We start from the raw sequence: 26721 nt of genomic DNA on the forward strand, positions 1-26721 counted from the left end.
CCCAGGCTTCAGTGCCCCACTTCCCCTCAGCTTCTGGGAGAATTGGGAAGCAGAGATCAAAGGTGTGAAACTGGCTTCAGGGCTGAGCATGAAAATTAACACTAAAAATTCATATTCAGGCTTCTTGACTAAGCACAAAGCATTGGCATCTTGTAAACAAGGGGAAGGCACCTTTTTTTGCCAAAAGCAGATCAAAAAGCCTTTAGGAAGTTCAGTTTCATCTGGTCACATGTAAAACCACATGTCAAAGGACAGTGGCTTCATTTTGGTTTTTTTCTCCACCACAGTAAAGCTGAGAAAGCCATAAAACTAGACATGGAAAAAGTCGGTACTTCTAGGACTGTGAATGCTTTACTACAAATGAGACTATTTACTCTTTTCAGGCAGCATCTAGAGCAGCAATGTTTGGATCTGTAGGAAGTTGAGATGAGCCTTTTAAATGCTGGAAGTTACTGCAGTATTACCCAATCTTACAGAAGTCTTCTCAGGGAGGAAAAGCACCTTACAGCTGTGACTTGCTGCCTTTTGTCAAGGCACTTTCAGATGGGACCCAATTCTTGCAAGCTGCTCTTCTAAAATTTTGCATTCAATCAGCAGAAGCTCTTTTTTCACGTGTTTCCAATTGAAATACTGAAAATGAGAAACCCCTAGGAAATCTGCCACTTTTGTGAAGTGTTAAAGTGTCTTTTCAGAGTCTGTGACTCAATTCCTACAGCCTGTTAGCCCTAATTGTGTTCAGAATGACAATCAGCAATGTGGCTTTTGAAACTCCTACCCTTCCATCTTTATACACAACACATAAGGAAACACACACAAACAACAAGGAAAGTACACATAGATTAACCTCATTTTTTTTAAGTATTCAAAAGAGAGCTAGAAGAACCCCCAAACATTATTTACAATTAGTAGCAGGGGTCAGAGCTAGGGAAACATATATTAATGAAAACTGAATTTTAATCAGATTCACAATAACATATAGAATAGAAACCTGACTCTGAAGTATAAAACAAGAAACAACATATCACAAGACATCTCTGTATCTGATCACCAACTAGCCCAAAATCTATAATTCAAATATTTATTATAAGTTAGTTGGGCACTTGGCAAATATTGGACAATGAGTAAAAGCAGCTCATGCATTTCAGACATTAGAAATAGAGCATTTTGTGAATAAAATATTTATACATACATCTAAACAAAAACCAGTAACTCATCTCTCCCTCCCTGATCTGAATTTTCAGCTTTAGGTCTGCTCAGCCATGTACCAAATTTTGATTACACACAGAGCAGATGCAGCGAGTTAAAAACGGCTGCTGGCCACAGAGGGAACTTTGCTGAACACTTCATACTGACAAATTAGGAGTATTTTTAGAAAACTGTCTGTGGTGATAACAAACAACACTTCCAGGCATAACTTCAGACAAAATGTTTCTCATCTGTGCAAGAAGACTTAATGCAGGTATTTTCCCATCCCCAGCTAAGCAGCCTTCAGCAAGGAGATTCACTGTGTGTTTGCTTTCCTAAGAGTGAGGAATGAGGCTTTTTGTTGTGCTTTCCTTCTGCTGCTCTCTGTATTACCACAATGCTGAACAGTCTGGCCCTCTAGAGTTACAAAGGCTCTGTCAAAATCACTTCCAAATGCCCGATCCACAATGCACACAATTCCCATGGCGTGAGGTTAGCACAAATTAAACCAACATTTGGCAGAGACAAAGAGGTACTAAAGCAGCATCAGCAGCAGATATCCCTGGTGCTGCTTTGCACTGAGGTAATTTACCCAACTGCATGTGGCTGGCAGACCGGGAACACTCAGCACCAACGATGGCATTGGCATCTCTAGCTCTGGAGCTGAAAGAGATCTGGCTGGCCCCAGCTAAACTCAGTCCCACTGCCAAATTTCAAAATGCACGAGGCTCTGCTGCTGCTATTGACACATTCCTCTCTGTGGGGAAAGGGAGAGAGAACCACAGTTTTATGGAGAGCTATAAAAACCTCCATCTATTTCAGTTCCCACTCCCCACTAGCCCGTGGAGAGCTTTCCTTTCAGGCTCTGTGGGGCAAACACTTTTCTGCTGGCTGGGTTTCCAAAGCATGCAGCACAGCAATTCTTGTCCAGCTCTGGGGCTTTGGAAAATGCCATTAACCACCAAAGAATGGAAAATGAGGAATAAACTACTAATTTCTTGGCATCATCCAAACTCTGGAGCATAAAATAAGTTTTGCCAATATAATTCAAACCTCTCCCTGCCTTACAGATTCACACCAACAGAGTGTGAATTCACACCAACGGTGCTGAAGCTCTGTAAAAACTAACTGCTGAGAGGTATGAAAGTTATTAGCAATTACCTAAATTACACAGGCACTCTGCAGAACACCTCCATCCTTTGAGGATGACCCCAAGGAAACAATCTCCAGTTCCATGCTACTCCCTGCACCAGGTGATCCAGCTCCACTGGAACCTCTCTCCTTGTGCAAGTGTGAACTGGCCTAGAGAACGTGAACCTGATGCTGCACTGCACTCAAACATATCCTCAAGTGGTTTTCATTCCTCCTGAAGGTTTTCAGGTTTTGAATCTGAAAAATACAACTTTGCTGGACTATGACATCTAGGGAAGACTCACCAATCTGTATTAAACTCAGCAGGAAAATTCACAATTTAAAAGCAATTGCGGTTTTGGTATCAAATCTCCCGAATCACAGAGTGCATCTTGTTCCTTCACTGCAACGACTCATGTTCAGCTGATAATATCACTGCTCCACTAGCAGAGAAACCACATTACATTCTGAGAGGGTGATGCAAGGCCACTGCACCTTTTAGAGAATTAATGGATTTAGGTACTAACAAAGGAAGAATGTGCAGTCACTTAATTTAAAACCACAACATACTCCTGGTGAATTAGAGTAACACAAATTTGAGCACAGCTCCTTGCTAGACTCAGTCTGATGTGGCTTTGTGATCCTAAACATGTTATTGCAGTGATAATAACACACCACTGGGCTGGTTTTAAAGATGCACCAGGTGAGCAGTTTGCTGAAGCAGTTTACTGCTGTGAAGCAGCTGTGTGCATCAGGCTTCCAGCAGGGAATGTGCCCCAGCTCAGTCCCTCTCAGAAAATGGGATACACTATCCAAAAATTTCATATCCACACAGATATAGCTGTATTCTCATTTCTAACAAAAATTATTTTTGCCATTATTTTAAAGTAATAAAAGGAAGTACAGCACCAGCATAAATACTTTTTTGAAAAAAATCACATTTGCTCAGGTTCACCATGCCTTCTCTTCCTGCTCAAGCTGGCACTATGTTAACCCCAAGAATTTACTGCATAGAAAAGGTTGTGAGCACAAGTTCTTCACAATCAAGTCCTCTGTCATACCAGACAGGAACTATGGGCACTGCTGAGTCAGGAGGTCTCATTTAATATCTGCACATCTGGGCACACCTTATCAACACCTTGGGCAGGTGACAGGACAGACCCAGCACTGAAGTGAACTGAGGACACAATGCAGGGCAAGAAGAATCCCAGTTCCAACTTTTCCATGACACAAGAGGTCTCCTCTTTGTCCCCTAGCATGTCCTTGTGCTCATTTCAGTCCTTTCCCCTCCTGAAACCTCACTAATGCTTTCCAAAGCTCCTTCCCAGCTTTCATAAACAGAAAGAACCTACATTTGTGTAGCTCCTACATGTGCTGGGACTGCAGGCAGACTTGAGCCAAGCACTGATCCTCACTGTGATAATCACAAGGATATAAATGGACAATTGATCCTTATTCCATAACTAGCACAAGGACCCTGACATTCAGCCTTTCCTTGTCTCTCTCACTGTTGCTTTTAGCCTTACCTTGGTGTCGACCTTCATCTCAGTTTTCACAGCTACACTCCAGTTGAATAGCAACTCACAAGTTGCTATTCCTCAACTGTGTTCTTGGGTAACCAGCTTGCAAATTACTCCATCTCACTAATTAAAATTTGAAGAAGGATGAAATATTGATTTCCTACCTTGATCAGTTCCTTGAACTTGGGATCTTCTTTGGAGTTCGGATCAATCATCGTGCGTTCCTCATTCTCCTCTGTTCACATAAAACAGAAAACCTTGGTGAGATCCACTTCAAACATGAAACTGCAACAACTCCTAGCCAGGCAGGGGTTTGTCAGCTGATGGAGAAATGGCAGTGCCTACTCATCCTCTTGGCAAGGGGATGTCCCATGACCCAACTGTCAGGCAATTTTAGAGACACACAGAGAGATGACAGAGCCCCACTTCCCTAAACCAGGAGTGTTCCCACTGCCCTTCCCCTGCTCAGACCCTGCTGCATGCAGAATGCTCCAGGAAAATCCCTGTCCTCGTGGGATTCATAGTACCACACCAGAAACTACACTGAGCTACTTTTCTCCTTCTGCTCAGTTTGTTTTCAAACAGAAGTAAAAATCACCTGTCCCAGATTACAGCACCTGGAGGAATACAGTGACCTTAATGCACTACACTCAGTGCAGCTGCTGAGATTTGGCCTGAGTTTGTGCCTCTGCCCTCTGGTTCCCCAAAACTTGGTCACACATGGTCCTGAGTGCAGGAATTCCCTAACCTTTGTTTAAGCTTAAGAAATAAAATTACCCTTTGTATCCGCTGTATTTGTGCATGAGGGAAAACATAAAATAGACTTCACAGGTGTAAGGTCTTCTATTTCTTCTGCTGCTGATGAGATGAAGGTATGTGAGAAGTGCTCTCTAATGGCCAGTAGGACAAGCATGAAGAGCAATTTTTAGAAGGGATGGAGTGCTGGTGGCAAAATCAACATGAGCTCTCCAAGTAGCAAAGTGGGAGCTGTGATCTAAGCTAGATCTGTTCCATTCCATGGAGAGCAATCCCTGGCACTACACAACAGGGACACGAGGATGGGGGACAGTGGCACAGCTTCGTGGGGGGATCCTCATCTGTTCCGCTAAAATAATTATTGATGAACCTCATGGATTTACCTTTAACTGAGCCCAGACAGGCCAAACACAATCCTATTTTGCTACTGACTTCTCAATTCCTTCTATCAGGACAACAAAGGAGGGATTTTGGTGTCACCGTTGGTCAGGCCATTGTCACACTGCTCTGCCTTTACACCTGGCAGTGACCAGGCTGCAGCGAGTTCCCATTGCAGTGCCAGGCTCCACTGCTGTCAGATGGGAAACATGACCCATCCTGGACACAAGACTGGCTGTACAGCATTTAATAACCAGTATTAAAGTATCTAACCAGTTACCTTAGACTTCCCCCTCACCTTTGGGGTCAGTATTTTCCAGGGCTCTCATTTGTATTAAAAAATACGACCATGCTGTCTGAACATACATGAAGAATTTTCATAAACCAATGACAAAACCATGAATTCTTTTGCTGCTTTCCCCCCACCTCCATTCCTTTACTTCCTCATTACTGCCTAGGCTGAGTCAGGCATCCACCATAAGGAAGTGACGCCCACTCCACACCCAAAACACTAACCCTGAACAGGGCACGACCCATAACGGGACATGATTCACCACAGATCTTGGGTTAACATTCACTGGTGGTCATGTCTTTGCAGGACAGCCCTTCAGAAGTCATCCTGCACCTTCTAAAGTCATGCAGAGCTTTAGTGGTATCCAGAAGAAGTCACTGCAGACACTCTTGATCTAGACATGTACACAGAGCAACCAACATTTTGCTCACATCTTAGAAAAAAAGTACTTTGAGTTTCCTACTACTCTCTTAATGAGGAAATGCAAATGACTAACACTTCTCTGTTTTTAATTTACTGTTTTATTATTTGTCCTGGTGTTTGATTTACTGTTATATAATTAGCTTCAACTAATGCCGTAGATTAAGAGACAAGTGGCCAGCAAAGACAAAAGTGGTTTATTTCAATACATTTCAAACACTTTTTGCTATTAAATTATTCTGCTGCTCTTGTAGGGACTCTGAGTGAGGGAATGGGGATGGACACGGGAGAGAGTCTATAAACAACCTCTCTTGGCACTGCTCTTCAGATTCCACTTAGCCCTTCTAATTTTTACATGTAACATGCAACCTTTTTTCAATTGTCACATCCAATTCTCTCAGCTCCAACTGGGCTATCCACCTTCAGCAGTGAAGCAATGATGTGGGGCTGGAGTGGCCACCTCCTCAAACCACCTCTTAGTTAGCCTCTGGAGCATGGAAACTTTACCTAGTAGTGTGTCTTCAGGATGGATGTCCACAGTGCTTGGGTTCATGGGAGCATTGATGGCATTTTTGCCTTCTTCTTGGAGGTCACTCACTGGATAGAAGGAAAAAACAGCAAGAGTGTAATTAAAGCAAAGCTGGGGTATATGGAGGGGTTGGGGATGGTATTTATAATAAGAGACAACATCTGGGAAATCCATCTCAAAACAGGACCACAGTTTATGGCATGAAGAACTGCAGCCAGAGTGGAAAATAAAATCGAAGTAACATCCTTTTATAGCTTCCTATTAAACAGAACTACCACACAAGTGGCTGGAAACTTTTAGGAAGAAACCCAACTCTGTGGCAAGGACATGCTCAGGGTGCTCATTTCTCCAGAAAGAAGGGCTGTGAGCTTTGCCTGCAGGATGGCCCCAGCCTAAAACAGACATCACACTGTAAAAAAAACTCCTTTTCTGATAGCACAACCACCACTCATCAGCACCCTTTCCAGATGCAGAACAGGAGGAACTGCAACTTGCTAATGGCCTTATTAAATCCTCAGAGAATCCCAGCCAGACCTACCAAATAAAGATGAAAATGTATTTAATTCCAGCATTGCCACTTGATAAAATAGATGTGCCATGACCTGCTGAACAGAAATCTGAAATTTTCTGTTTCAAGCTCTTGTCTTAAACTTACACCTCTCATTTGGGAAGGTCAGGGAAGCACACTTCATAAATAAAATTGATGTTAAAATACTTCCCTGCATCCTGCCACTTGGAAGGAACTAAACTTGGGAACAAATACTGAATAGTTCTTCAGTATTTTCACAGAGCTTGAAAAAGAACACAGAGTAAGAAAAGCACCAGCGCTGCTGGAACAGTTTCACACTCTGCAAGGCACATGTCCCCTTAAACTCAGATAACATTTATTATCAGGCATGATATTGAACTAGATGCATGTGAAATAGGAGATCCAAAGAAACCATAACATCCCATCTTCTCAGTGACAGGTTTGTGTAAGCGTGAACTAAAAAGCATGACTTGTGGCAGCATTTGTGACAGTGCAGTCTCCTTTCAGAAGGCTCCAAGTCCCACACTCTTTTCAGGGAAAAGCAAGGACTTTCAAATTAATAATGTTTTCTAGGCAAACTTTTCTCAAGAAAGAAAAGATTAAATAATGTTCACATTATTCCTGCAAGTTCTCCCTTCAAGAGCAGTCATTATTACCCTCTCCCACTGGAAAAACAAATTCAGGCTTGTCATTAGCATGCAGTTTGCAAAGGTTACAAAACCCTGCATCAGGACTGGCTGCCTAACAGAAGTGGAAAACACAGAGATGCTACTGCCACAGAGGAGGACAGGGGAGAAGAAGACACTGCAATCCCCACTCCTTCCCTCACAGCAAATTGAAACAGGCGCTTAAAACAAGTCCTCACATCTCTTAATTGCACTCCCAAGAGGTTGCTTCATTCTGGTTCACAGCATGATACTGATCACCACTAACATCCTCATTATGAAATGCAAGCAACAAACCCCAGTCACCTATCTGGAGAGCTGATGGTTTGTGCCCCACAGGTCTCGACTGCAAACACAAGGCAATGTCCTCAGGCTGATGTTTAACCCCTGAATAAAGACACCACTAAAGAAAATCTTTAACTTTTTCTACATTCCTTCTCATTTACCTGAAAAACTCCACAAACAAAGTAGGTCAGGGAGCAGGAAGGCCTCATGCAACACATCAAACCAGCTCTAACAACATGCACTACCCAGCCCTGACTGCATTATTCCCAACTAGAACTTTCTCAGCCCAACAACTACGTTGTGATGCCACCAGGAGGCATAAGAAAATTCATATGGAAACTGAAGCTAGATTTTTAAAATCCTGCTATGCCTATAAATGCCCAAACTTCAGTTAAGCCACACTTATTTTGGAAGCAGCAGCCATATTTCTAGATGTAACACTCTTCATTATTACAGCATTGCTGTCATTCTGGGAATGCCAAGTGTTCACTAAGCTCAGAGCATCACTGTTCCCAACGCTCTGCAAATGCACAGAAAAGCTGCTAAGTTCCTCTGGGCACTGAATGCATGGCACAGCATACATATATGAAGAAAACGATGCATACATTTCAAGTCAGAATACTTACAAATGCAGCTAAACTAGATTTATTCCCAAAAGTTCAATTAAGGTGGTACACTTACTCTTTTAACATTAAAATTATCTCTACTCTTCCAAAAATACCTTGTTTCTGAGCCATTTACTCAAGTGAAAGAAAACATTCATGCAAATTTGTGTATTAAGCCCCCATCCCTCGTGACATGAAGAACCACATAAAACCTTCATGCTTGTCTTCAGACCCTGTGCGGCTGTGAGACCAGATCATCCCCTCCCTCCTACCTCTGCCAGCAAAGCAAGGGAAAACCTCCCAGAGCTGCTGCCCAGGGACAGCCCAGCACAGCAGGTCCTTCTGAAGGGATTCCTGCTGCCAAGGAAGTGTTCCCTACCTCCCTTCTTGCGCCTCTTGCACAGCAGTCCAGCCATCCCAGCCCCAGCACCACAGGCAGGGCGCAGACGAAGCCCACGGGATGTCGGAATGCTGACGGAGTGGCAGCAACTGGATAAGGAACTGCCACCTCCAGGCTGCCAGACCCCCCTAATTTGGGCACGGTGACACAGGAGCAGGCACTCAGATCAGCTCCCAGCTGCTGGGGACGGGGCCAGGAGGGAGGACACAGCACTGGCTGTGGTCCCAGCCAGGAATGCCTCCCTGTCCTTGGCTGCTGAAGAGCAGGCACCTCAAAGGTGGGGTTTTCTCTGCAAGGAGCTTCTCGGGACAGTCACCTGCACCCTCTGGGGAAGGCTCAGCTGGGTTCCCACAGCTTGCCCCGAGGGATATACAGGTTCACAGAGCCAGCATGCAGAGTGGGAACTGCACTCGGGACCAGGAATTTGCCAGGGCATTGCCCACACCTGCAGCACTCCAGAGACCTTCCACACTCCACTTGGCACACTGACTTTTTCCCTGCTCACTGTCCCCAGTATTCACTTATCACTGCTGAGCAAAGAAGCAGAAGCAGGAACAGGATACCAAGCCACGATGCTGGAAGAAAAACAGACCCCATAAATGACTAATCAGAGGCAATTAACATAATAGTCAGGATGGAGCAATGTCGCTGTTGAGCCGCTAGCAGAGAAAAGAACCCAGTTCTCAGTGGCAAGAAGGAAAAGACCTTTATTGTTTTGATTTCAACATACATATAGAGTTTTCAAAGGTCACCCAGATTGGTCAGCCAGAAACCTCCCCCTAGGCCTGATTGGCCAGGCCTGCACCGTCCAGGTCTTGGGACACTGTTTTTAATAACATCCAAACTTTATCTTTGTTTATAAAACACAAAAAGAATTGTCATGGGAAAGACCTGTGCTAGCCACAGCGCAACAGGTACATTTCTAAAAAGAACCTGAACAGGTATTTTAATGCAAATTTACAACAAAGAATGGCTTTCAGCCCATGCTTTCACAAACCCAAAGGTACTGTAAAATATTATGGATATTAACAGGCTGGCAAGTGTCAACCTCCTCAACTTTTTACCAGCAGCAGTGGCTTTGCTGTGAGGACACAGGACAAGTCAGGTGTTACTCCAGGCACACAAAGATGATGCCTTGGAAAGGTATCTGGCAGAATTGGCTGTGATTTTCTTCCACATCTCTAGACCCTCTCTCCCTTCTGGCTGGAGATGTGCTCTCTGAGCAGATCCTCAATTACCAGGCAGCACCAATGTCACTGGAACTCTGCACAGTTTCAGCACCCCATCAGCCAGCACTACCAAGACCCAAATGGAACAAGGGATGGGCAAGTGGCCAAGGCTTTCAGCAAAACCCCTATGTTCTCCCTAAACTAGAACTTTAAATTCCTGCATAAAAAGTCACTTCTCTACCGATCCCCAGGAAAGCAGCAAGGGCTCCTGGCAGCCCTGTGATACTTCAGCAATCTCCTGGCAGTGTCAGCAGTCAACATGATTCAGTCACACTGGAAGCTGTGCTGGCCTTTCAAAGAAATCAACAGAATGAGCAGATCACAGACACACATGGCACACAGCACTGTATCTGTAAGCCAGGCAGGCTGTCTCAGGGCATGGGATTACAGGCAAACTGCACACAACACAAGCAACTAGCTGCAGAAAGCTGGAAGTGCCACCAGAGCTGTCAAGGATTTCTCAAAAGCCAGGAGACGGCCTTTAAAGTCAGCAGGAGCACTATTAAAAAGAGATGGCCCTGCTTCCTCCTTTCTAAAAGAAAGGGAAAGCTGATGTCAATGGCCTTCTACCTTCACTCTTAATATTTTTAATGCAGCTTTAAAAGGTATCAACAACAGCGCAGCTCACTTCAGTCTTTACCATTCACAGCCTTGTTATTAAAAAGCTGACCACAAGCCTGTGCATCTTACAAAAACAGATGGCAAATGCTAGCTAATTTTAGCTCTGGTTATTTCTGAGTGCAAGGCTGAATCCCACCCTGCAGCAAGCAGCAGCTGCTGTGACACTGATCCCAGGGCTCCTGTGCTTCCCTCTGCACTCAACCATGCACTTTCATCCCATGATTCAGCCCTAACTTTGGCAGCTATCAGAGTGCTCTGCTGTCCTTGGCTCCACTGCAGATGGTGCATTCAGGTGACTCTTTCCTCCTCCCTGCTCGGAGCAGCACTCAGCACACACTGCCCAGGTAACTCCAACTGCACGGGAAGCTCCTTCCTGCCCCCAAACTCTCACAGCTTATCAAGTCTCCCTGTTCTCACCAGAGGCAGAACTGTGACAAGCTGCACTTTCAGACAGTGTCTCACCTGCCTGCAACTCATACCCTTACAGTCCAGAGACCAGGTGCAAAACAGAAACCCCATATTCAGGACCATTCTCACCTATCCCAGACCAACTCAGGCAGCCACGCACACACAAACTTTCCATCTGACAGCTAGAGCTCTTGCAAAATGTTGTCTTCAAAGCTGCAAGCCTTCTAGGCATATTTAACAAAAAGCAGTCTTATTAAATCTTGCGTTTTCTAAGAAAAACTGGTAAAGTAAAAGATTTCAAAACCAGACCTAAATATGCTGGTTTATTTAGGTTATGCTGGTTTATTGCACTCTTTTCTGGAGACAAACCACACACAACTCAGTCTGCTACTGCATTACTAATCACTGCACATTCACAAAAGGCTCTGAGATCTTTTCATAGAGACTGAGGGACAAAGACCAAGCAGCCATTAACTATAATAGAGAATTAATAATCCCAGGCAGATCAAAGGCAAGGACTTGACCAAATCCACATAAAGGCTCTGTATCAAGGGACTGCATTCAAAGCAGAACTGTGGTAATAAAGGAAATCATGTGTATGCCTCAGCAGACAAGGCACTCACAATGGCCACATTCTGGTACATAAAGAGAAGGTGTAAAAAAAGAGAAAAGCAAAGCTAAAGGCAACTTTTAGGAAAGGGCTGTAATCACACTTTTGGTTTACTTGCAAAGATCAGGCCACACTCACTTAAATGGATGTGTTAAAATTTACACATCTGGTCTATTCTGTGACTGCCAGAACAAAGATCTTCCCTTTATTTTTGCCAAAGGTAAAATATGTATCTAGCATGGTAAAAGCATATTCAGCACTTGAGCCAGATGGAATTTTTTATGGGAAGCTTGGGTTTTGGGTTTTTTTGTGAGGGTGTAATACTGCTTTTGTATTTTCACAAATAAGAATGTTCTTATCTTTCTATGGACTTGTTAGGGAAGCGTCTGTGAACAGAGGATTTCCAATTTTTGGTGGTGACCCCTGGGATGAGATAGCCAATATTAACACAGCTCCAGCTGCCCTGGCCAAGGCCAAGCCCTCCTGAAAAGAGGCAGAATGGGAACAGAAAGAGACACAGCAGCCTAGGAGAGAAGCACTAAACTGCAGTGGCCACAAGGGGATTCCAACATCACCAGCACTGGCAACTGAACACCAAAGCAAACAAAGTGTTATCAGTAAGCAGACAGCTCTTTGGCCAGCCATGTGGCCACTTTAATTCAACAAGAAAGCTGAAATCTGCAAAAAGTGATCTGCTGCCCACTGGCTCTGCTCCATCTCCCTGCAGGGCCTTCATCAGGCAGGGATCCAGCAGGGATCTGTCAGCAAAGAGGCACTCAGACCTCATCTCCAGCCCTACCTGCCACTCACCCCTTCCTTTTGTTGGCATTAGTGGTTCCAGAGGCCACAGTACGTCACAGAGTGGGGAAACTGTATGGCTGAGAACGAGCCAGATAAGAAAGGGAAAAAGAAAAATAAATTTCACTGTGTGGACACACCAACATTATTGCTGGGCAAAATTAATTTAAAAAGCCAACCAAAAAAACTCAAAAAACGAACAAAAACCCCACAGAACAAACAAACAAAAACCCACAGCAAACAGACAAAAAAACCAAAAAAACCCTCCACCCCCAACCAGCAGAAATAGTGTGGACGAGAATGGTGTTTTAAAGTATTTGTAAAGTTACACTTTAAAAGGTGGCAATAGATGGACACCCAATGTGACCTAGTCAGCTCTGCTTCCATCTCCCTGCACTGATCTCACAGTGGCAATGCCACAGCTTTGAAAATGGCACAAAATACTCCTACAACCAAAGCTGATGGGCACAGGCAGGTGAGGAACAGCACCTTCCCCTCCAGGAACTCAGGCCAAGATCCCAAATGAAGCAGGTGGATTTCCAGGTGCCAAGCACCAACACGATTCCTTCAGCCAAAAGCAGCTTCAGAAACCAGCATCAGCTGACTACTCAAGGTATCCATATTTAATGAGTGCAGTAAAAGCAAACCACCTAGGGAGAGACAGCAGGAGCTGTCAGAAGCAGAGCTAACAGCACTGCTCTGGAATAGAGACACCCAGTGCACTCATTCAACTCTTGGCTGCTGCAGCATGCAGAAACCTGGGAGAAAACAGCACTTCACTTTACTGCCTCCTCTTTACGAGCTCTGCCTCTGATCCCACACACATCTAACCTGGCAAACTTTATCAAGCAGAACACTCAGCTTCAAGAAAAGCCACTACTGCAGCTCAGGCCAGCACATTGCACAAGTGACCAGCTTTCCATTCCTCCAGCAACTTCTGTCCAACTCCTCCACGTGGTTTGACACTTCATTTGTAGGTAGGTACCTGAATGAACCCCCCTTAGTTATCTGCCCAAGCCAGTTTTACCTGCTTCAGCTCCCTGCTCTCCCCATATCCTTCCCACAAAGGCACAAAAAGGTCACCACCAGCAACAAAAGCAATCCACTGTGCAAACATGAGAACATTTTATGCTGCTTGTTCTTCTGGACACGTCAGGAAAAGTACAGAGTAGCAGACTCACTTCTGAAGGCACTGGTGGCAGGTGAGCAGTGACAAAAAGGGACCCCTTCCACAGGTGACAGACAGAGCTCAGCAGCCAGACTTCGGGGGAATGGAAAGGAGGCTCCAGATATGACTTGCATTTCAAAAAAAGCAACTATTCTGCTTGTGCAGCATGATGCTACAGGAAGAACAAGACAAGATAAATGGTTCTGCAGACCACAGGGAGTGCACATGACCAGTTGCTGGAGTTGCCCCAAATGTCACCCAAAAAGACAAGGAAAACCCTGAAAAACACTTACATACAGCATCTGTATTTGCAACACATTGGGAGTTTGCTAGTAAAATACCATTTTTCCATTCAAACGAGCACAGGGGCAGTGGAGGGACAGGCCATGCTCCAAACCAGAAGCTTTAACCTAAACACTCAACACAGTTTTCAATGAACCATACACCAAGGTTGCTCATGCCCAGCTCTACCTTTCCTGTGCCCTACCTGCACTCAGGGCAACAAAGCAGTGGATTAAAACTAAGATGAAAGATCTGTGTGAGTAGATGCTGCAAAATACCAGGGAATTTTCTCAGTGGTCTCCAGACAAATCATATGAGAGAAATTACCTTACTTGTTGCTTTGAGCACCAGAGGAGCCTGTCAAGACAAGCACTTCAGTGAAAAACACTCCAGACCTCACAGTAAAAGCCTGGAACTCAGAGCCCCCAGTCAGATAAAAGCCACTCCATGAAGGGAAGGCACAGTGAAGACAGTGGCTGCCATGAAAGCATTTAGATGTTTAACTCTGCTGGGTTTAAATAAGAAATAGACACCAGCATTTCCTGATGGAGCTGCTGAAGACTTCGTGGAGAGAGTGGAGCCCTCCAACTGGCATTCCAGTCCAGTCTCCCAGGCACAGCCCCCCAGGGACATCAAAATGTGATCATGAAACCAGAGCCAGCCAAAGAATCAAATCCAAACAAGTCCAAAACAAGAAAAGTCACATTTCTCAAATTATCAAAAAGACCTGCAGCTGTTTTTATTCGTTTACTGAGTCAGCATGCCAAAGCTGTACAGGATTTGTGGTTCTAGCTTTCTGTGGTCTCTTTTAAAGCCTTTGCACAGGTGATACCGGGTCCTGTGAGCTAGAAAAGGTGGTGTCTCAGTGGTGCTAGACATCTTAAAGACTTTCAAACTCAGCTACAGGTCAGTCCCAAGCCAGCTTTCTAACTACACAGCCTCTCCAACTCACCTTCATGAAAGAAGCAGCCAGAGCAGCAGCCCAGTGGAATCCCTGCTCTTCTCCTCACTAATAAATCACACAGAAAAGATATTGTACTCTTACTAGCATCTCATTGCAAAACCAGGAAAACGTCTGTGATCAGATGCACAGTTCCACTGCACAGTGTTGCATTCACATGCTCATAAATCATTCACCCACAGACTTCATTCTTCTCATGTTTAAGAAAAGTCCTGAGTCCAGCTTTTGAAGTGTCTAAGATGCCAGGGAGCCACAAGTTTGTTGGGCAACACAGCATGGAACTGACCTCGGGGGTCTTTAGCTGAACTTCCTTCTGAGAGTCAGCTCTGCAATCAGACCTGGCTGCTCAGGGCTCCTTCTCCTCTTCCTGCCCCAGAGCAGAACTTTCCACTTGTCCTTACAGGACTTCAGAAGATCCTGAAACAGCAATGCCCATCTCCTGTGCATTCAGCCCAAAAGGGGAATTCCCCAGCTCAGACAGTTTCAAATCATGTTTGCAGCCTTGGGGAAACCTCTCACCAACTACTGGATCAACAGCAAATGAAGGAATCCAGTGAGGATGCCTTTTGCCAAGATTCTGGGCAGTATGGCACCTACACCTAATGCCATTCGTGGGAAGAGGTCACTCTCTAAAAGTTACCATTTCTTTTATCAGATGGAAACGTGGAAACAAATATATAACTTTCTCCCTCAATCATACAGCACAGAGTGGACACTAAGGCCAGTCCCTCTTATTTTCCCATTATCACCTATCTCTCTCCCTGACAAGGGACCCTCAAAAATCTCAGAAACTGAGAGAAGAGCATCAGAGAAATGTTCCTTGGAAGGACTTAAATTCAGGTTGAAACTGGACTATTGCTGCATTAGGTAAGGTCAGTCACATCTGCTTCTTCCCTTCCACATGCTAAAATAAAACCCTGTGTGGCAGACAGCAGCAGGTCTGCCTCACAGGCAGCACATCTGGTTTGCTCCTGGCACAGCAGGACCACTTGCAGCACGACATCCTGGATGCAACTAAAATCCAGTTTCCCAACTACAGGGCTCCATTACGTGCCTATTTAATTACATATCCTTCCAGTTGCAGAGAATGATGAGGAAAGTAACAGGAAGAGCCAGCAGATCAAGACTTGTCTCCAAGTCCGGTTAAGGTCTTGAATGGTGTGGCAGCAGGGCAGGGACTGTCCCCTGTGCTGGCACTGCTGAGGCCACACCTCGAGTGCTGTGTCCAGTTCTGGAACCTCAGCACAGACATGAGGGGCTGCAGAGTGTCCAGGGAAGGGAACAGAGCTGGGGAAGGGTCTGGAGAGCCAGGAGGGGCTGAGGGAGCTGGGAAAGGAGCTCAGCCTGGAGCAAAGGAGGCTCAGGGGGACCTTGTGGCTCTGCACAGCTCCTGACAGGAGGGGACAGCCAAGGTGTCAGGCTGTGCTCCAGGGAACAAACGATAAAACAAAGAGCAAATGGCCTCAGGTTGCGCCAGAGGAGGTTCAGGCTGGAAATGAAAAATGTCTTCATTGAAAGGGCTGCCAAGTATTGGAACAGGCTCCCCAGGGAAGGGTTTGGGTCATCATTGCTGGAGGCACTTAGAAGAGTTGTATATGTGGCACTTGGGGACATGACTTAGGGATGGATGTGGCAGTGCTGGGGGAACAATTGGACTCAATGATCTTTTGGAACTTAAACAACTCTAAGATTCTAAGTAGAGCATCAGGATTCCTGCCAGACCAAATTCTACAGTGTTACCATGCCTGATTTTCCAACGGAACCAGTTCCCTGTAACAATCCTGGGAGCCACACAAGGGGAAGGAGGCAAACAGAAATGCCATGGTACAGCTTTATAACCCTGTTCCTGTGGGAGCATGTGAGGTGGAAAGTGCAAACTGGTAGTTTTTCCTATCATTTTTGAAGGAAATGTCAATTTTGTCAATTTTGTCAATTTTGCAAAGCCTCCAGATCCATCTGCTGGACTAGGCAAGCCAGAGAGTAAACAACACAGTTCTATTTTAAAATGACAGAAGTGTCTGCATCTGTTTACTAGCACAAATGCATTCATCTGCCAAACAGACCTAGTGGAACAACACTTTCTGAGGATTACACATTTTTCTATTTAAAGACACTAAAAGAGACACCATGCCTCTATACAGACATCTCCTCATCCAGTTCTCAGTCTCCTTCCTTACTCCAAATAAATTGTGTATGCAACCATCCCACAGCTAATTAAAAATTAGCAATAAGGCCATATGGCAGCTATAATGGAAAATACACTATTGCTTTTTTTTTTTCCGGTGGATTTCATTATGATTCAACCACACAATAAAAGAAGTGCTAAAGAAGGAACTGGGATTCCAGGAGCCAGAACAGTTTGCTTCTTTTGTAACCAAAATGCAGCATACATTGAAAAGAGTTTTTATAAAAGTCTATATATTATTTCCAGACAGGTCTTGGGGATCATAAAGAAACATTTTTTGACCTGGAGAAACAATCAGTGAGAGGCAAAATGTGAGAACAACTGTGCTCCCAGTTTGTTCACCCCTAGCAAAGCCAAAAGCAGAATCCCATGCCATGGCCTCCCCTCTCAGCCTAAGGCCTCTGGAGAGGGATCTGCAGAGAGTACATGGAAACAAATCAGTGTACAGGATTTAAAATTAGGAGCCCCATTGTTCCTCCAGGAGGAAGTGACAGTGGTTTAAGGGCCCAGATCCTACAGACCCTCTGCTCCCAGTACAGGCTGCCAGGTGTGCTTGTTCTCTCCACATCTGGTTTTCAGAGCAAGGCTCAACCGGATTCACATTACAAAAGGCTGACACCACGTGTTTTCCATCACCCTTTTCCAGCCAAACTAGACACACACAACAGAAATCACGAATTTCAGGTTGCAGCTTTCTACTTGGCCATCAGAAGAGCACAGATTAGGAAATGTATACCTGAACACAAAATGCTTCACCCTGGAGAGATCACTTGGCAACTGGCCAACAGTCCTGCCCTGTGCATCCCTGGGAATGGTGTCCAAATGCTCCTGGAGCTCTGGCAGCCTTGGGGCTGTGATCATTGCCTGGGGAGCCTGGGCAGTGCCCACCACCCTCTGGGGAAGAACCTTTTCCAGATATCCAACCTATCTTTCAAGTAGTTGGCTTCTGTAACAAAATACCCAGATTTGGTTAGTTCACAGAACCTGGAGGTGTTGTGAAGTCACAGTTGCTCTGATGAGCAGAGGTCAACACAAGGACAAGCTTTGGGAAACATGATTGATTTCCCTTCCTTCTTCCTTGCTGCCCTGCAGGTCTCCTGAAACGACTGAGGGCTGAAAGAGAGCAAGCCTGGGGCTGAGCAGGCACACACAGCCCCTCCTGCACTGCACAGGCAGCAGCAGTGAGAAGGATCACAAACCCATGATGTTACAGGTGAGGCAGAAAACTCCTTCTTGTGATGCCTGTCAGTGTCTCTGTAGAGCCACATGTCCCCTTGGAGACATCCTATCCCAGGAACCCTGACAGAGCCAGCCTCAGGAACCTTGCAGGCTGAGAGATTTGCACACTTGACTGGCTCTCTCTGAAAACTGACTGCAATTTGGCACCCAAATCCCACACAGGCAGCTCTGAAGCAGCAGCTCTGCTGGACTTTCACAGCTACAAACCTGAATCTCCTCAGCTGTGACCATGACACTCGTGTGCACAAGGTACACACACTGGAGCTGGAGCTCCTTCCAGCTGAACAGCAAAGCTGTGGCTGCTGAAACTCCAGCTCCTGCCTTGCCCTGGGTTTGCCTCAGACCACATAAGCCTGCAGCCCTCAACAGCAAGTTGTTCTGACATGCTTTTGCAAAGAAAGAAGCTTGCCAGCTAATCTCCCCAATCTCCAAACATCAAAGTACAATCCAAAGCCTGGAGCAGTGCATTGGAAAACTCCACTGGCTTTGGCTGTTTTCAGATCAGCTGGCCTGTAACAGTTCTTGAAGTACATAAAAAGGTATTTAAGCCCTGCTGTGCATAACTGTACTCAACCTTCTGAGCCTCCCTATCACTGATGTGCAAATCAGCAGGATGAATGTATATTAATAAATTGATCTAAATGTCACAGTTCTTACAAACACGAGCAGGTGATCAGCATGATGAGTGTATTTATGACAATGCACTGCAGAAGACAGCCTGATGTCCCTGCACAGATTCACCAGGGAGACAGAGTCCCTCCTTCACACAGACTTTCCATGCCTTGTGGCTTTGCAGCTCCCCTCACTCCCATCAAGTCCATGTGCAGCTCTCCACACATCAGAGTCTCACAGGGCTCCTCCTTGGAACAGAAACAGCCAGATGCCCACTTCTAAAAGTCTCTGTCAAGCTGTCATAGTTAGTACATCCTTTAGAAAAAAATTAAAACAGGTATTATGGAACAATTGCTGTGAAATAAGGGTAGACTTTAAGCAGAAAAGGACTGGAGATCTGGTGTTGGAAAATTGGAAGTGTTAATAACCACCTTGCTAAGGTTTTATGGTGAAGCTTCAAAGTATTCTGACAATGAGTCTTACTTTAAAAATTGCAACTCTGGAAATAAAATTACTCTTAAATGTCTGTTTTCCTTAAAGGAAGGCAAGGCATTTCTTCAAAGCACTACTGAAGAGCTACAGAGCTGTTCTGCATGTCTTGCTGCATCCTGTCTAGAAAACTTGGAGCTGTTAATTCCAAACTCTGCTGCCTCATCAAGAGACTGTGCCTCAAGCTGCCCTGGGTGAACCACCCCAGCCTAGGTGCAGCTACAGGAGGAAAATGTGGGGGTTATGACCCTGTTAAAAGCATGATTCCTGTGCATGTAAGGTTCATGTAAGGAGACACTGACACAAATGATATTCCCAGTACAGCTTTGGCCAGAACAGAAGAGTCAGAACCCAAACCAGCACTGCTCTACCCAGACTGAAACCAGACCTGGTCAGGCCTGAGCCCTACAGAAGAAACAGCAGTTAGTCCACACAGGTTCCAACTGGATATTTAGGTCTGTTTAAATCAGTGGTAGAAAGGATAATAAATTGAACTTGAAATATGAATCTGCGTATGTTTGCACAGGCTTTCTATATATATACACACATATCTGGAACAGTATGTAGCTTCAGTAGAACTACATGAAAATTCCTTTCTTAAAGAGCAAGTAATTCCACTTAACCAGCACTCATCTCATCCTCTGTTGGGGTATTGAGCAGCAGTAGCACATAACAGTGCACAGACACACTTCTCCAGCCAAATATCCTCTCAGTCTGCAGCAGATGGACTTGTGTGAACCAGGACCACAGAATGAGACCCTACACATTTTGTATTTGTCTATCTGTGTGCCAAAAATTTCACTGCCACGTCCTATGAGTATGGAAGGGTAAATTAAGAAGGGGCTGAGACCTGCTGTTAAAAGGAGGAGCCTTACAAATATCCTGAGTGCCAGGCCAGGAGGCAGCAAGAAGCAACCAGCTAAAGCTTATCTCAGACTGCCCATTAGGGATCTGCAAGAGACAGACTTGCCATGAAGTCTCCTCTCCTCCAATTTAATTCTGCTGCTGAGCTTATTCCCCATGTTCTTCCCTCCAGAAAGCCAAAGTGGATCAGGCAGTACAAGCAGTCCCACCTGGACAATTGTGAGATGGGTTTTAGCACACATGGAGCTGTGGGAAACAGGCTATGCAGCACCTTTGCCTAAGGACACAGCATCAGAGACAACTCAGGAGATACATGGATTCTTTCCAAGGCTTTGCCATGGCCTTGCCAGATAAACAAACATCTCCTCACCATCCACCTTTCCTCCCTGCAAAACAGAAGCAAGACCCACCATCTTTCTCTGGGAGAAAAGCCTTGTCATACAGTGACATGTCCCAAGCCATGTCCCAAACTGGTGTGTCTGCAGGCAGCTGCAACAGGGAGCTCTGTGCAGCCACCACATCCCACTAGCACCAAGACACAGATCCCAGGAGCAGCACTTCAGCCTCCCTTGATCTGCACAAAACTTTCCCATCATTCAGCTCCTGTTGCAATAACCCTGCCCTCTGCAGCACTGTCCTTTCTCTCTCTCTCTCTTTCACTCCCCTCTCCTACTGATTTCCATCAGGCACAAATAAATGGCATTTTTCTAGAGCAGTTTTCTCACCCCTGTGCCCACCCTCAATCATGTCACTGGGACACAACATTAAGCAATAGATTCTGTTTCATTTCTCTCACTGACTCCTTCACATAGGCTATACACACACACAGATACAAGAATAGAAATCTCATTTAGCCAAACACCTGCTGCCCAGATCTTTCATACAGTGTGTAAGAGGAAAAGAAAACCGAGTTTTGCAAGTAGGCTGGGAGTGAAGCTCGCAGCAAACCCTCTTCTTTATGTCAGTACAACATTGTCACTCTGACAAACAGGAAAGGGCAGATTTTTTCAATTTCCTTTTGCAGATGAAGTTGAAAGATGGCACTACCTGAAACAGCATATTTTACAAAGTCTGTAAAGAAGCTAAGGAATCATCTGGCAAAAAACTGTATCCTCTATAGGCCCTGCCAGCACCCAGCACCCCAACAGTTTTGTAAGGTGTTCAAAGCAGATTTTGGAGCTCCTGAACAGGTGGCACAACTTGAAAGACAAAAATCACACAGTCATGGAATGGTCTGGGTTACAAGGGACCTTAAAGCTCATCCCATTTCACCCTCCTTCCTTGGACAGGGACATCTTCCACTATCCCACAGTGCTCTGAGCCCCATCCAACCTGGCCTTGGACACTGCCAGGGATCCAGGGGCAGCCACAGCTCCTCTGGGCAACCTGTGCCAGGGCCTCAGCACCCTCACAAGGAAGAATTTCTTCCTAATATCTGTAATGTAAACCTCAGATTTTTGCAGATTTCCACGTAGCCTAAATGGGGGAGAAGCAAAAACCAAGCAGTCCCAGAGTGCTGGAACAGACACATCCCACTTTTCTAGGGATGTGCTTCACGAGTGATTGTAAGATCAGGAACACACACCTCCCTCCATGCAGTGCTCTCCCCCGGCCTTTCTCTGGCCAACTCCCTCCCCTGAGGGCTCTCTAGTAGTAGCATGGTGAGATTGAGCTCATCTGCCAGTTTTCCTGCTGCAGGACTCCACTAAGGCATTCCTGTACTCACTGGTGACCCATTTTGACACAATCTGCAGGCATTAATAATCAGCAAGACTTTTCTCTCTGGGGCATTTTTTCCCAAACTAGGGGTTAAAAATATTCCTGGGAAGGAAGAGGAAGGGAGGAGCCAAACAGACAGTGAGATCACTCACCCCTCTTCCACAGGAATCCAGGGTAAAAACGGCTTCCCCAAGAGCTGCTCTTTCTCTGGAGTCAGGGCTGCCTGAAAAGTCTGTTCAGCCATGAAAATGCATAAATTAAAAAGTGTGACAGCATAAAGCAGAGGTTTGAGGTAGAAATTCACACAGTTAAGCAATGTACAGAACTTGACTGTACCCTGACCCTCCTGTCACACAGCCAGGTCAGGAGCTCCACTGGCCACCCTGACAAGCCTAATGAACTCTCCTCTCCCACTAGAGCTTCTCCAAAAATACACTGCAGCACGTTATGAAGTAATTAGCCAAAAAAACCCAAAAACTTTAAATTTAGATGCTCATGGGTTGGCAGCCACACATCATGGTTATTTATGACACGGCTGCTAGCTGTGATTAAAGAAATGTAAACGACAAATGAAAACTTTTTCACTGCAATTGCAAGGAGCTTTGAGCTGCATGGCTCACAAGTTGTGCACAAAAAGGATTGATCTAAGTGGATTTTAGCTCTCACACAGAGCCTGTTAAAGGTCACTATATGAGCACAGCTGGACAGTGAGAGCTGCAATGCACAGACAGGCAGTGAAAGCAAGCAGAACATATAGAGAGCCCTCGGGCTGGAGCTTTGGGAGGCAGAGCAGGCAAGGATGATTTCAGCCTGTGGCAACGGAGCAGCCAGAATTGCCATTTGCCGTGGAGAGGACAGAATTTACTTCGGGAAGATCGTTCTGACCTCTGCTGGTCCCCTCAGGGAAAACCAGCAGAAACCTGGAGGGAGGCCAGAAATTCCCAAGGGCTGAGCACACAAACCTTGCCCACACGGCTCCTACAGGGTCTGTCAGCTCATTCAAGGAGCACCGCTCAGATGAGCTTCCAGTGTGCGAAGCTTTCTTCTGCTCCACACTCACAGAAAAAAATTACTTTCCAACCCTGAAATGTGCTCCTGGGGCAGCCCAGGTCCTACCACAAGCCGTGTTCCAGCCTCTCTCCCCCTTGGTGCAGAGCCCCAGCTCATCACTCTTATCCCTTGGCCCCTTCCCTGCACAGCCATGGCTGGACAGCCTCCACAACAAAGGGAAAAAAGCCATTTCCCTCCACAACAAAGGGGCTCAGCCGCCTGCAGCACCGGGGAATGTCACACCCACCAGGCTGTCACACAGTCACATTTCAGGCTGGAAGAAATGCCCGCACAAAAAGCTGCCCCTCGTGTTTGCAGTTTCCTCCCCACGGCACTGCCAAAAGCATGGCTGTGAGGCTTTGACGTGGTTCCCCACTAAGCACCAGGCACAGAAACCAAAGGAGGCCCTTCTGTGGCCACACAAGTGGGTAAAACCACAGGCAAACTCAGCAAAACCAGCGGGTGGCCCCTGCTGAAGGCAGGCAGCTCAAGAACACGGCCTAGTGATGCTGAAATGCCTGAGAAGGGAAGCTGCCAACCTGTCTGAGCTCAAAGCCACCTTTGGCATGCACTTTTCAGAGCACGTGCTCAGCATCCCTGCTGGAGATGAGCTTTTTCCACCAGCTTCCGTCGGAAGCAAGTGAGATCATCTCAGCAAGGCACAATTGCTTCTGCTGCTCCTCAGCAGACGCACGTCAGGGAAATTTGATTAAAAATAGATAATAAAGGAAATACCAGTAAGCCACACCAGAAGGAAAGGGAAGCAATTTCCTTGAACCAGGTTTTCAAGGCCTAATATTGTATTTTTCAATATTGAAAAGCTGCCTTCTAAATGCTGCTGGCAATTCATAGACTCAACATGGGCAAAACATGCTCCACAGCCAGCTGAAAAGAGGCTGAAACTTCCACTGTCTACCCTACACGCACCAAACCCTAGAAGTTAACCAAAGTCAGTTTCAACCAGCATAAAGTTACAACTGCATTAAGCCATAAGGCAAGGACACACAGATTTCCTGCTCACAGATGCCAGGAGTCTGGGGATAACACGGAGGAAGAATTTCTCCACAGAAACCAGTCGGGGAAGCTGAAGAGAACAGCACACACCATGCCCGGAGGGCACTGTGCTCAGACGAAGGGCACACTTGGTGCATTCAGGACTGGGCCAGCTTTATCACCCCTGGCAATGAGACACCTCCCTATCTACAGCAGCAACACCCACGTCGTGCAGCTGGAAGCCCATGGTGCTATCTCCACACAGCCCCTGGCCAGGGCCGGCGGCTCTGGAGATGTCTCTCCAGACACGTGCCCACGCCAAAAGCTGTGCCAGGTCGGGCTGAGCCCCCCGGGGAGGGTGCTGAGCCCCCCGGGAGGGTGCCGGTCCATTGGGCTCAGGCTAGGGAACTTCTCCAGGCTCTCTGCAGTGAAGGGGAGGCACACCAGTTTATGTGTGCCCATGCGGAATCATTGAGAGCGTGGTGGATTGGATGGATACATCTGGTTATGAAAATCGCTCTGGGCAAAATGCTTGCACCAGCATAAACGCTACGGATGAAGTGGACCTGGAATGAAACACGGGTGAACTTAACTGTTCCCTCCTGGCTTCCTCAGCTCTCAGGCCACGAGAAAACAACACCCACAGTCTCCTTGCTCACCAGAAATTTATTGTATAGCACGAAGCGGGTCCTGGGGTTATCTTCCCAGCCGTGCGACATGGGCAGACGGGGAGTCCCGGGGTCCCGGCCCCCATCGCTCCAGCCGCCCCCCGTCTCTCCATCCAGCCCCACGGCTCCAGCCACTCCTCATCGTTCCAGTCTCCATGGCTCCAGCCGCCCCCCACCGCTCCATCCAGCCCCATGGCTCGGGTGTCCCCCACGGCTCCGGTGTCCCCAGCCGCCCCACGCCCGCCCCAGGCCGTGCTGAGGAGGCAGAGCCGCGGCCCCGCGGAGGGGCTGTGCCCGCCCTCCGCCCCCAGAGCCACAGCCCCTCCGGGGCCGCCGAACAAAGCGCGGCTCTGGGCTGCGCCGCTGCTCCCGGGAGGGACGGGATGGGATGGGATGGGGCGGAACGGGACGGGACGGGACGGCGGAGCTGCCGCGAGTCACGCCGGCCCCGAGCACGTTCCTTCCTTCCCTCCGCGCCGGAGAACTCACCCTCCTTGGCTTTCTTCTTCCTGGCCAGGGTCCCGCCGAGCTTGCCCAGGAACGACTCCTCTTTCTTCATCCTGTGCGGCCGCAGCGTCGGGGAGCGGAGCGGCGCGGCGGACATGGGCTCTGCCGGCGGGACCAGCCCGGCCCTGCCCGATCCCGCCCGGGGGCTGCGGGCCCCGCGGAGCCCAGCCAAGTCCGGCGGCGGGGAATCAGCGGCCCGAGCGAGCGGGGCCAGCCCGCCGTGTGCTCTCGCCGCCGCTCGCAGCACTGGGGGCGGGCTGGCAGCCGCCGCGGCCACAGCGCCCTGCCACGGCCGGGAAGTCCGCGGGAGGCGGGGGCGGGACGAGCCTCGGACACCCCCGGGGGGCTGGGGGCGGACACCGAGCCCGGGGAGCCGCCCGAGCCCGGCCGGGCATCACCTGCGGCCGAGCCCCTCCTCCGGGGCACCTGGTGCGCAGGAAAAGTGGGTGAAAAGCATCGCGGCAAGACAACGCCCCCGGTCCCAGCACAGCCAGAGCAGAGGGACGGTAGGCTTCAAAGATCAAACGTGAAAGAACATCCTTTCTTAGGAACAGTTGTGTACATTCCACATTTGGCAACAAGTGGGCACAGCTGAGGACGAGCGCTCGGCATGTGCCGTTTGTCAGGGCACAGCAATTCCTGGCTGGCTGCATTCAGAGGTGCCTCCTAATTTTGCAGCCATGTGTCCCTCAGACTAGCCTGCCTTCTTCTCCTAGCATGTCGCCGGTCAGGTTTGACACCTCCGCTGGGGGAAGATCGAGGAGAAGAGGGCTGGACACTCTGTGTTGGCCAAGCCACCACCTCCCAGGTGTCCCAGCCCTGCTCTGCCCTCAGCACGGTGTGTGTGCTCAGAAACAGCCCAAACCACAAACGCCGTTGTGATCCCACAGGGAGAATTTCTCATTACTTATCATTTCTTACAGCAGCCGGGAGCATGAGAGTGAGTTTGTTGAACACACGTTAAAAACAGGTCCTGTAGGGTTTATAGGGTTAGGCTCTGATCCTGTTGAAGCCCCTGAAGCGGTGCCATTGATTTTAATGGGTCCCTAAAGTCAAGCACAACCCTTGGCTGTGCTCCTGCGAGCAGCGTCCCTGTCAGCAGCCTTTGCCCCAAGAGCTGCATTCAAACCAACAGCCTGGCTCAGGATCTGCACACCCAGCTCATGGGACAGACTTCCAGGCTTGACCTGACACAGAAACAGCCCTGCAGGACACATCCAGAGCAGAAGAGAGCAGAGATATTTTTGAGGGTGTAGTTTCGCTAAAGATTTAGCCCGACCTAATCCCCTCTGCCATGAAGACCTGCTCTTCTCCCTCACCTCCAGCTGCTCATTGCTTTACTACAGGCACTTTGGCAACTAAAAGAAAAACCCAACCCAACAGACAAAGCCCAGAATCACCCAGCCCGAGCTTTCCGGTGTGACTGAGCACGAAGTCACCCAAGGGCAAGTGGCAGCAGAAGGGAAGTGGAGGGCACACATGACCGGGCTGGAAAGACTTTCGAATGGCAGGGCAGACTTCTGTGAACTTTATTGAAACTGCTTCTTCAAAAGAACAAATTCTGTTTCCTGTAACAAGAGTCTGTTGCCCATAGCAAAGGCTTTTAGATTGCAAATGAGAATG

The 26721-nt window shown here is 47.3% G+C and overlaps 1 protein-coding gene across 1 annotated transcript in view; it reads right to left on the reverse strand.

The window, feature by feature from the left end:
- Positions 1-25389, reverse strand: part of PARVB (parvin beta) — a 48396-nt gene extending 23007 nt beyond the window's left edge. The window contains exons 1-3 of the mRNA XM_085048973.1: positions 25081-25389; positions 6190-6279; positions 4001-4071 (exon numbers count right to left, since the gene is read on the reverse strand). Of these exons, the coding sequence (XP_084905099.1) occupies positions 4001-4071; positions 6190-6279; positions 25081-25195 (276 nt within the window). The 5' untranslated portion in view covers positions 25196-25389. The remainder of the gene's footprint in view (positions 1-4000; positions 4072-6189; positions 6280-25080) is intronic.
- Between the last annotated feature and the right edge of the window lie 1332 nt (positions 25390-26721).

This window comes from Lichenostomus cassidix, chromosome 1Aa (genome assembly GCF_008360975.1).
Source record: "Lichenostomus cassidix isolate B80296 chromosome 1Aa, HeHo_3.0, whole genome shotgun sequence".
Lineage (NCBI taxonomy): Eukaryota > Metazoa > Chordata > Aves > Passeriformes > Meliphagidae > Lichenostomus > Lichenostomus cassidix.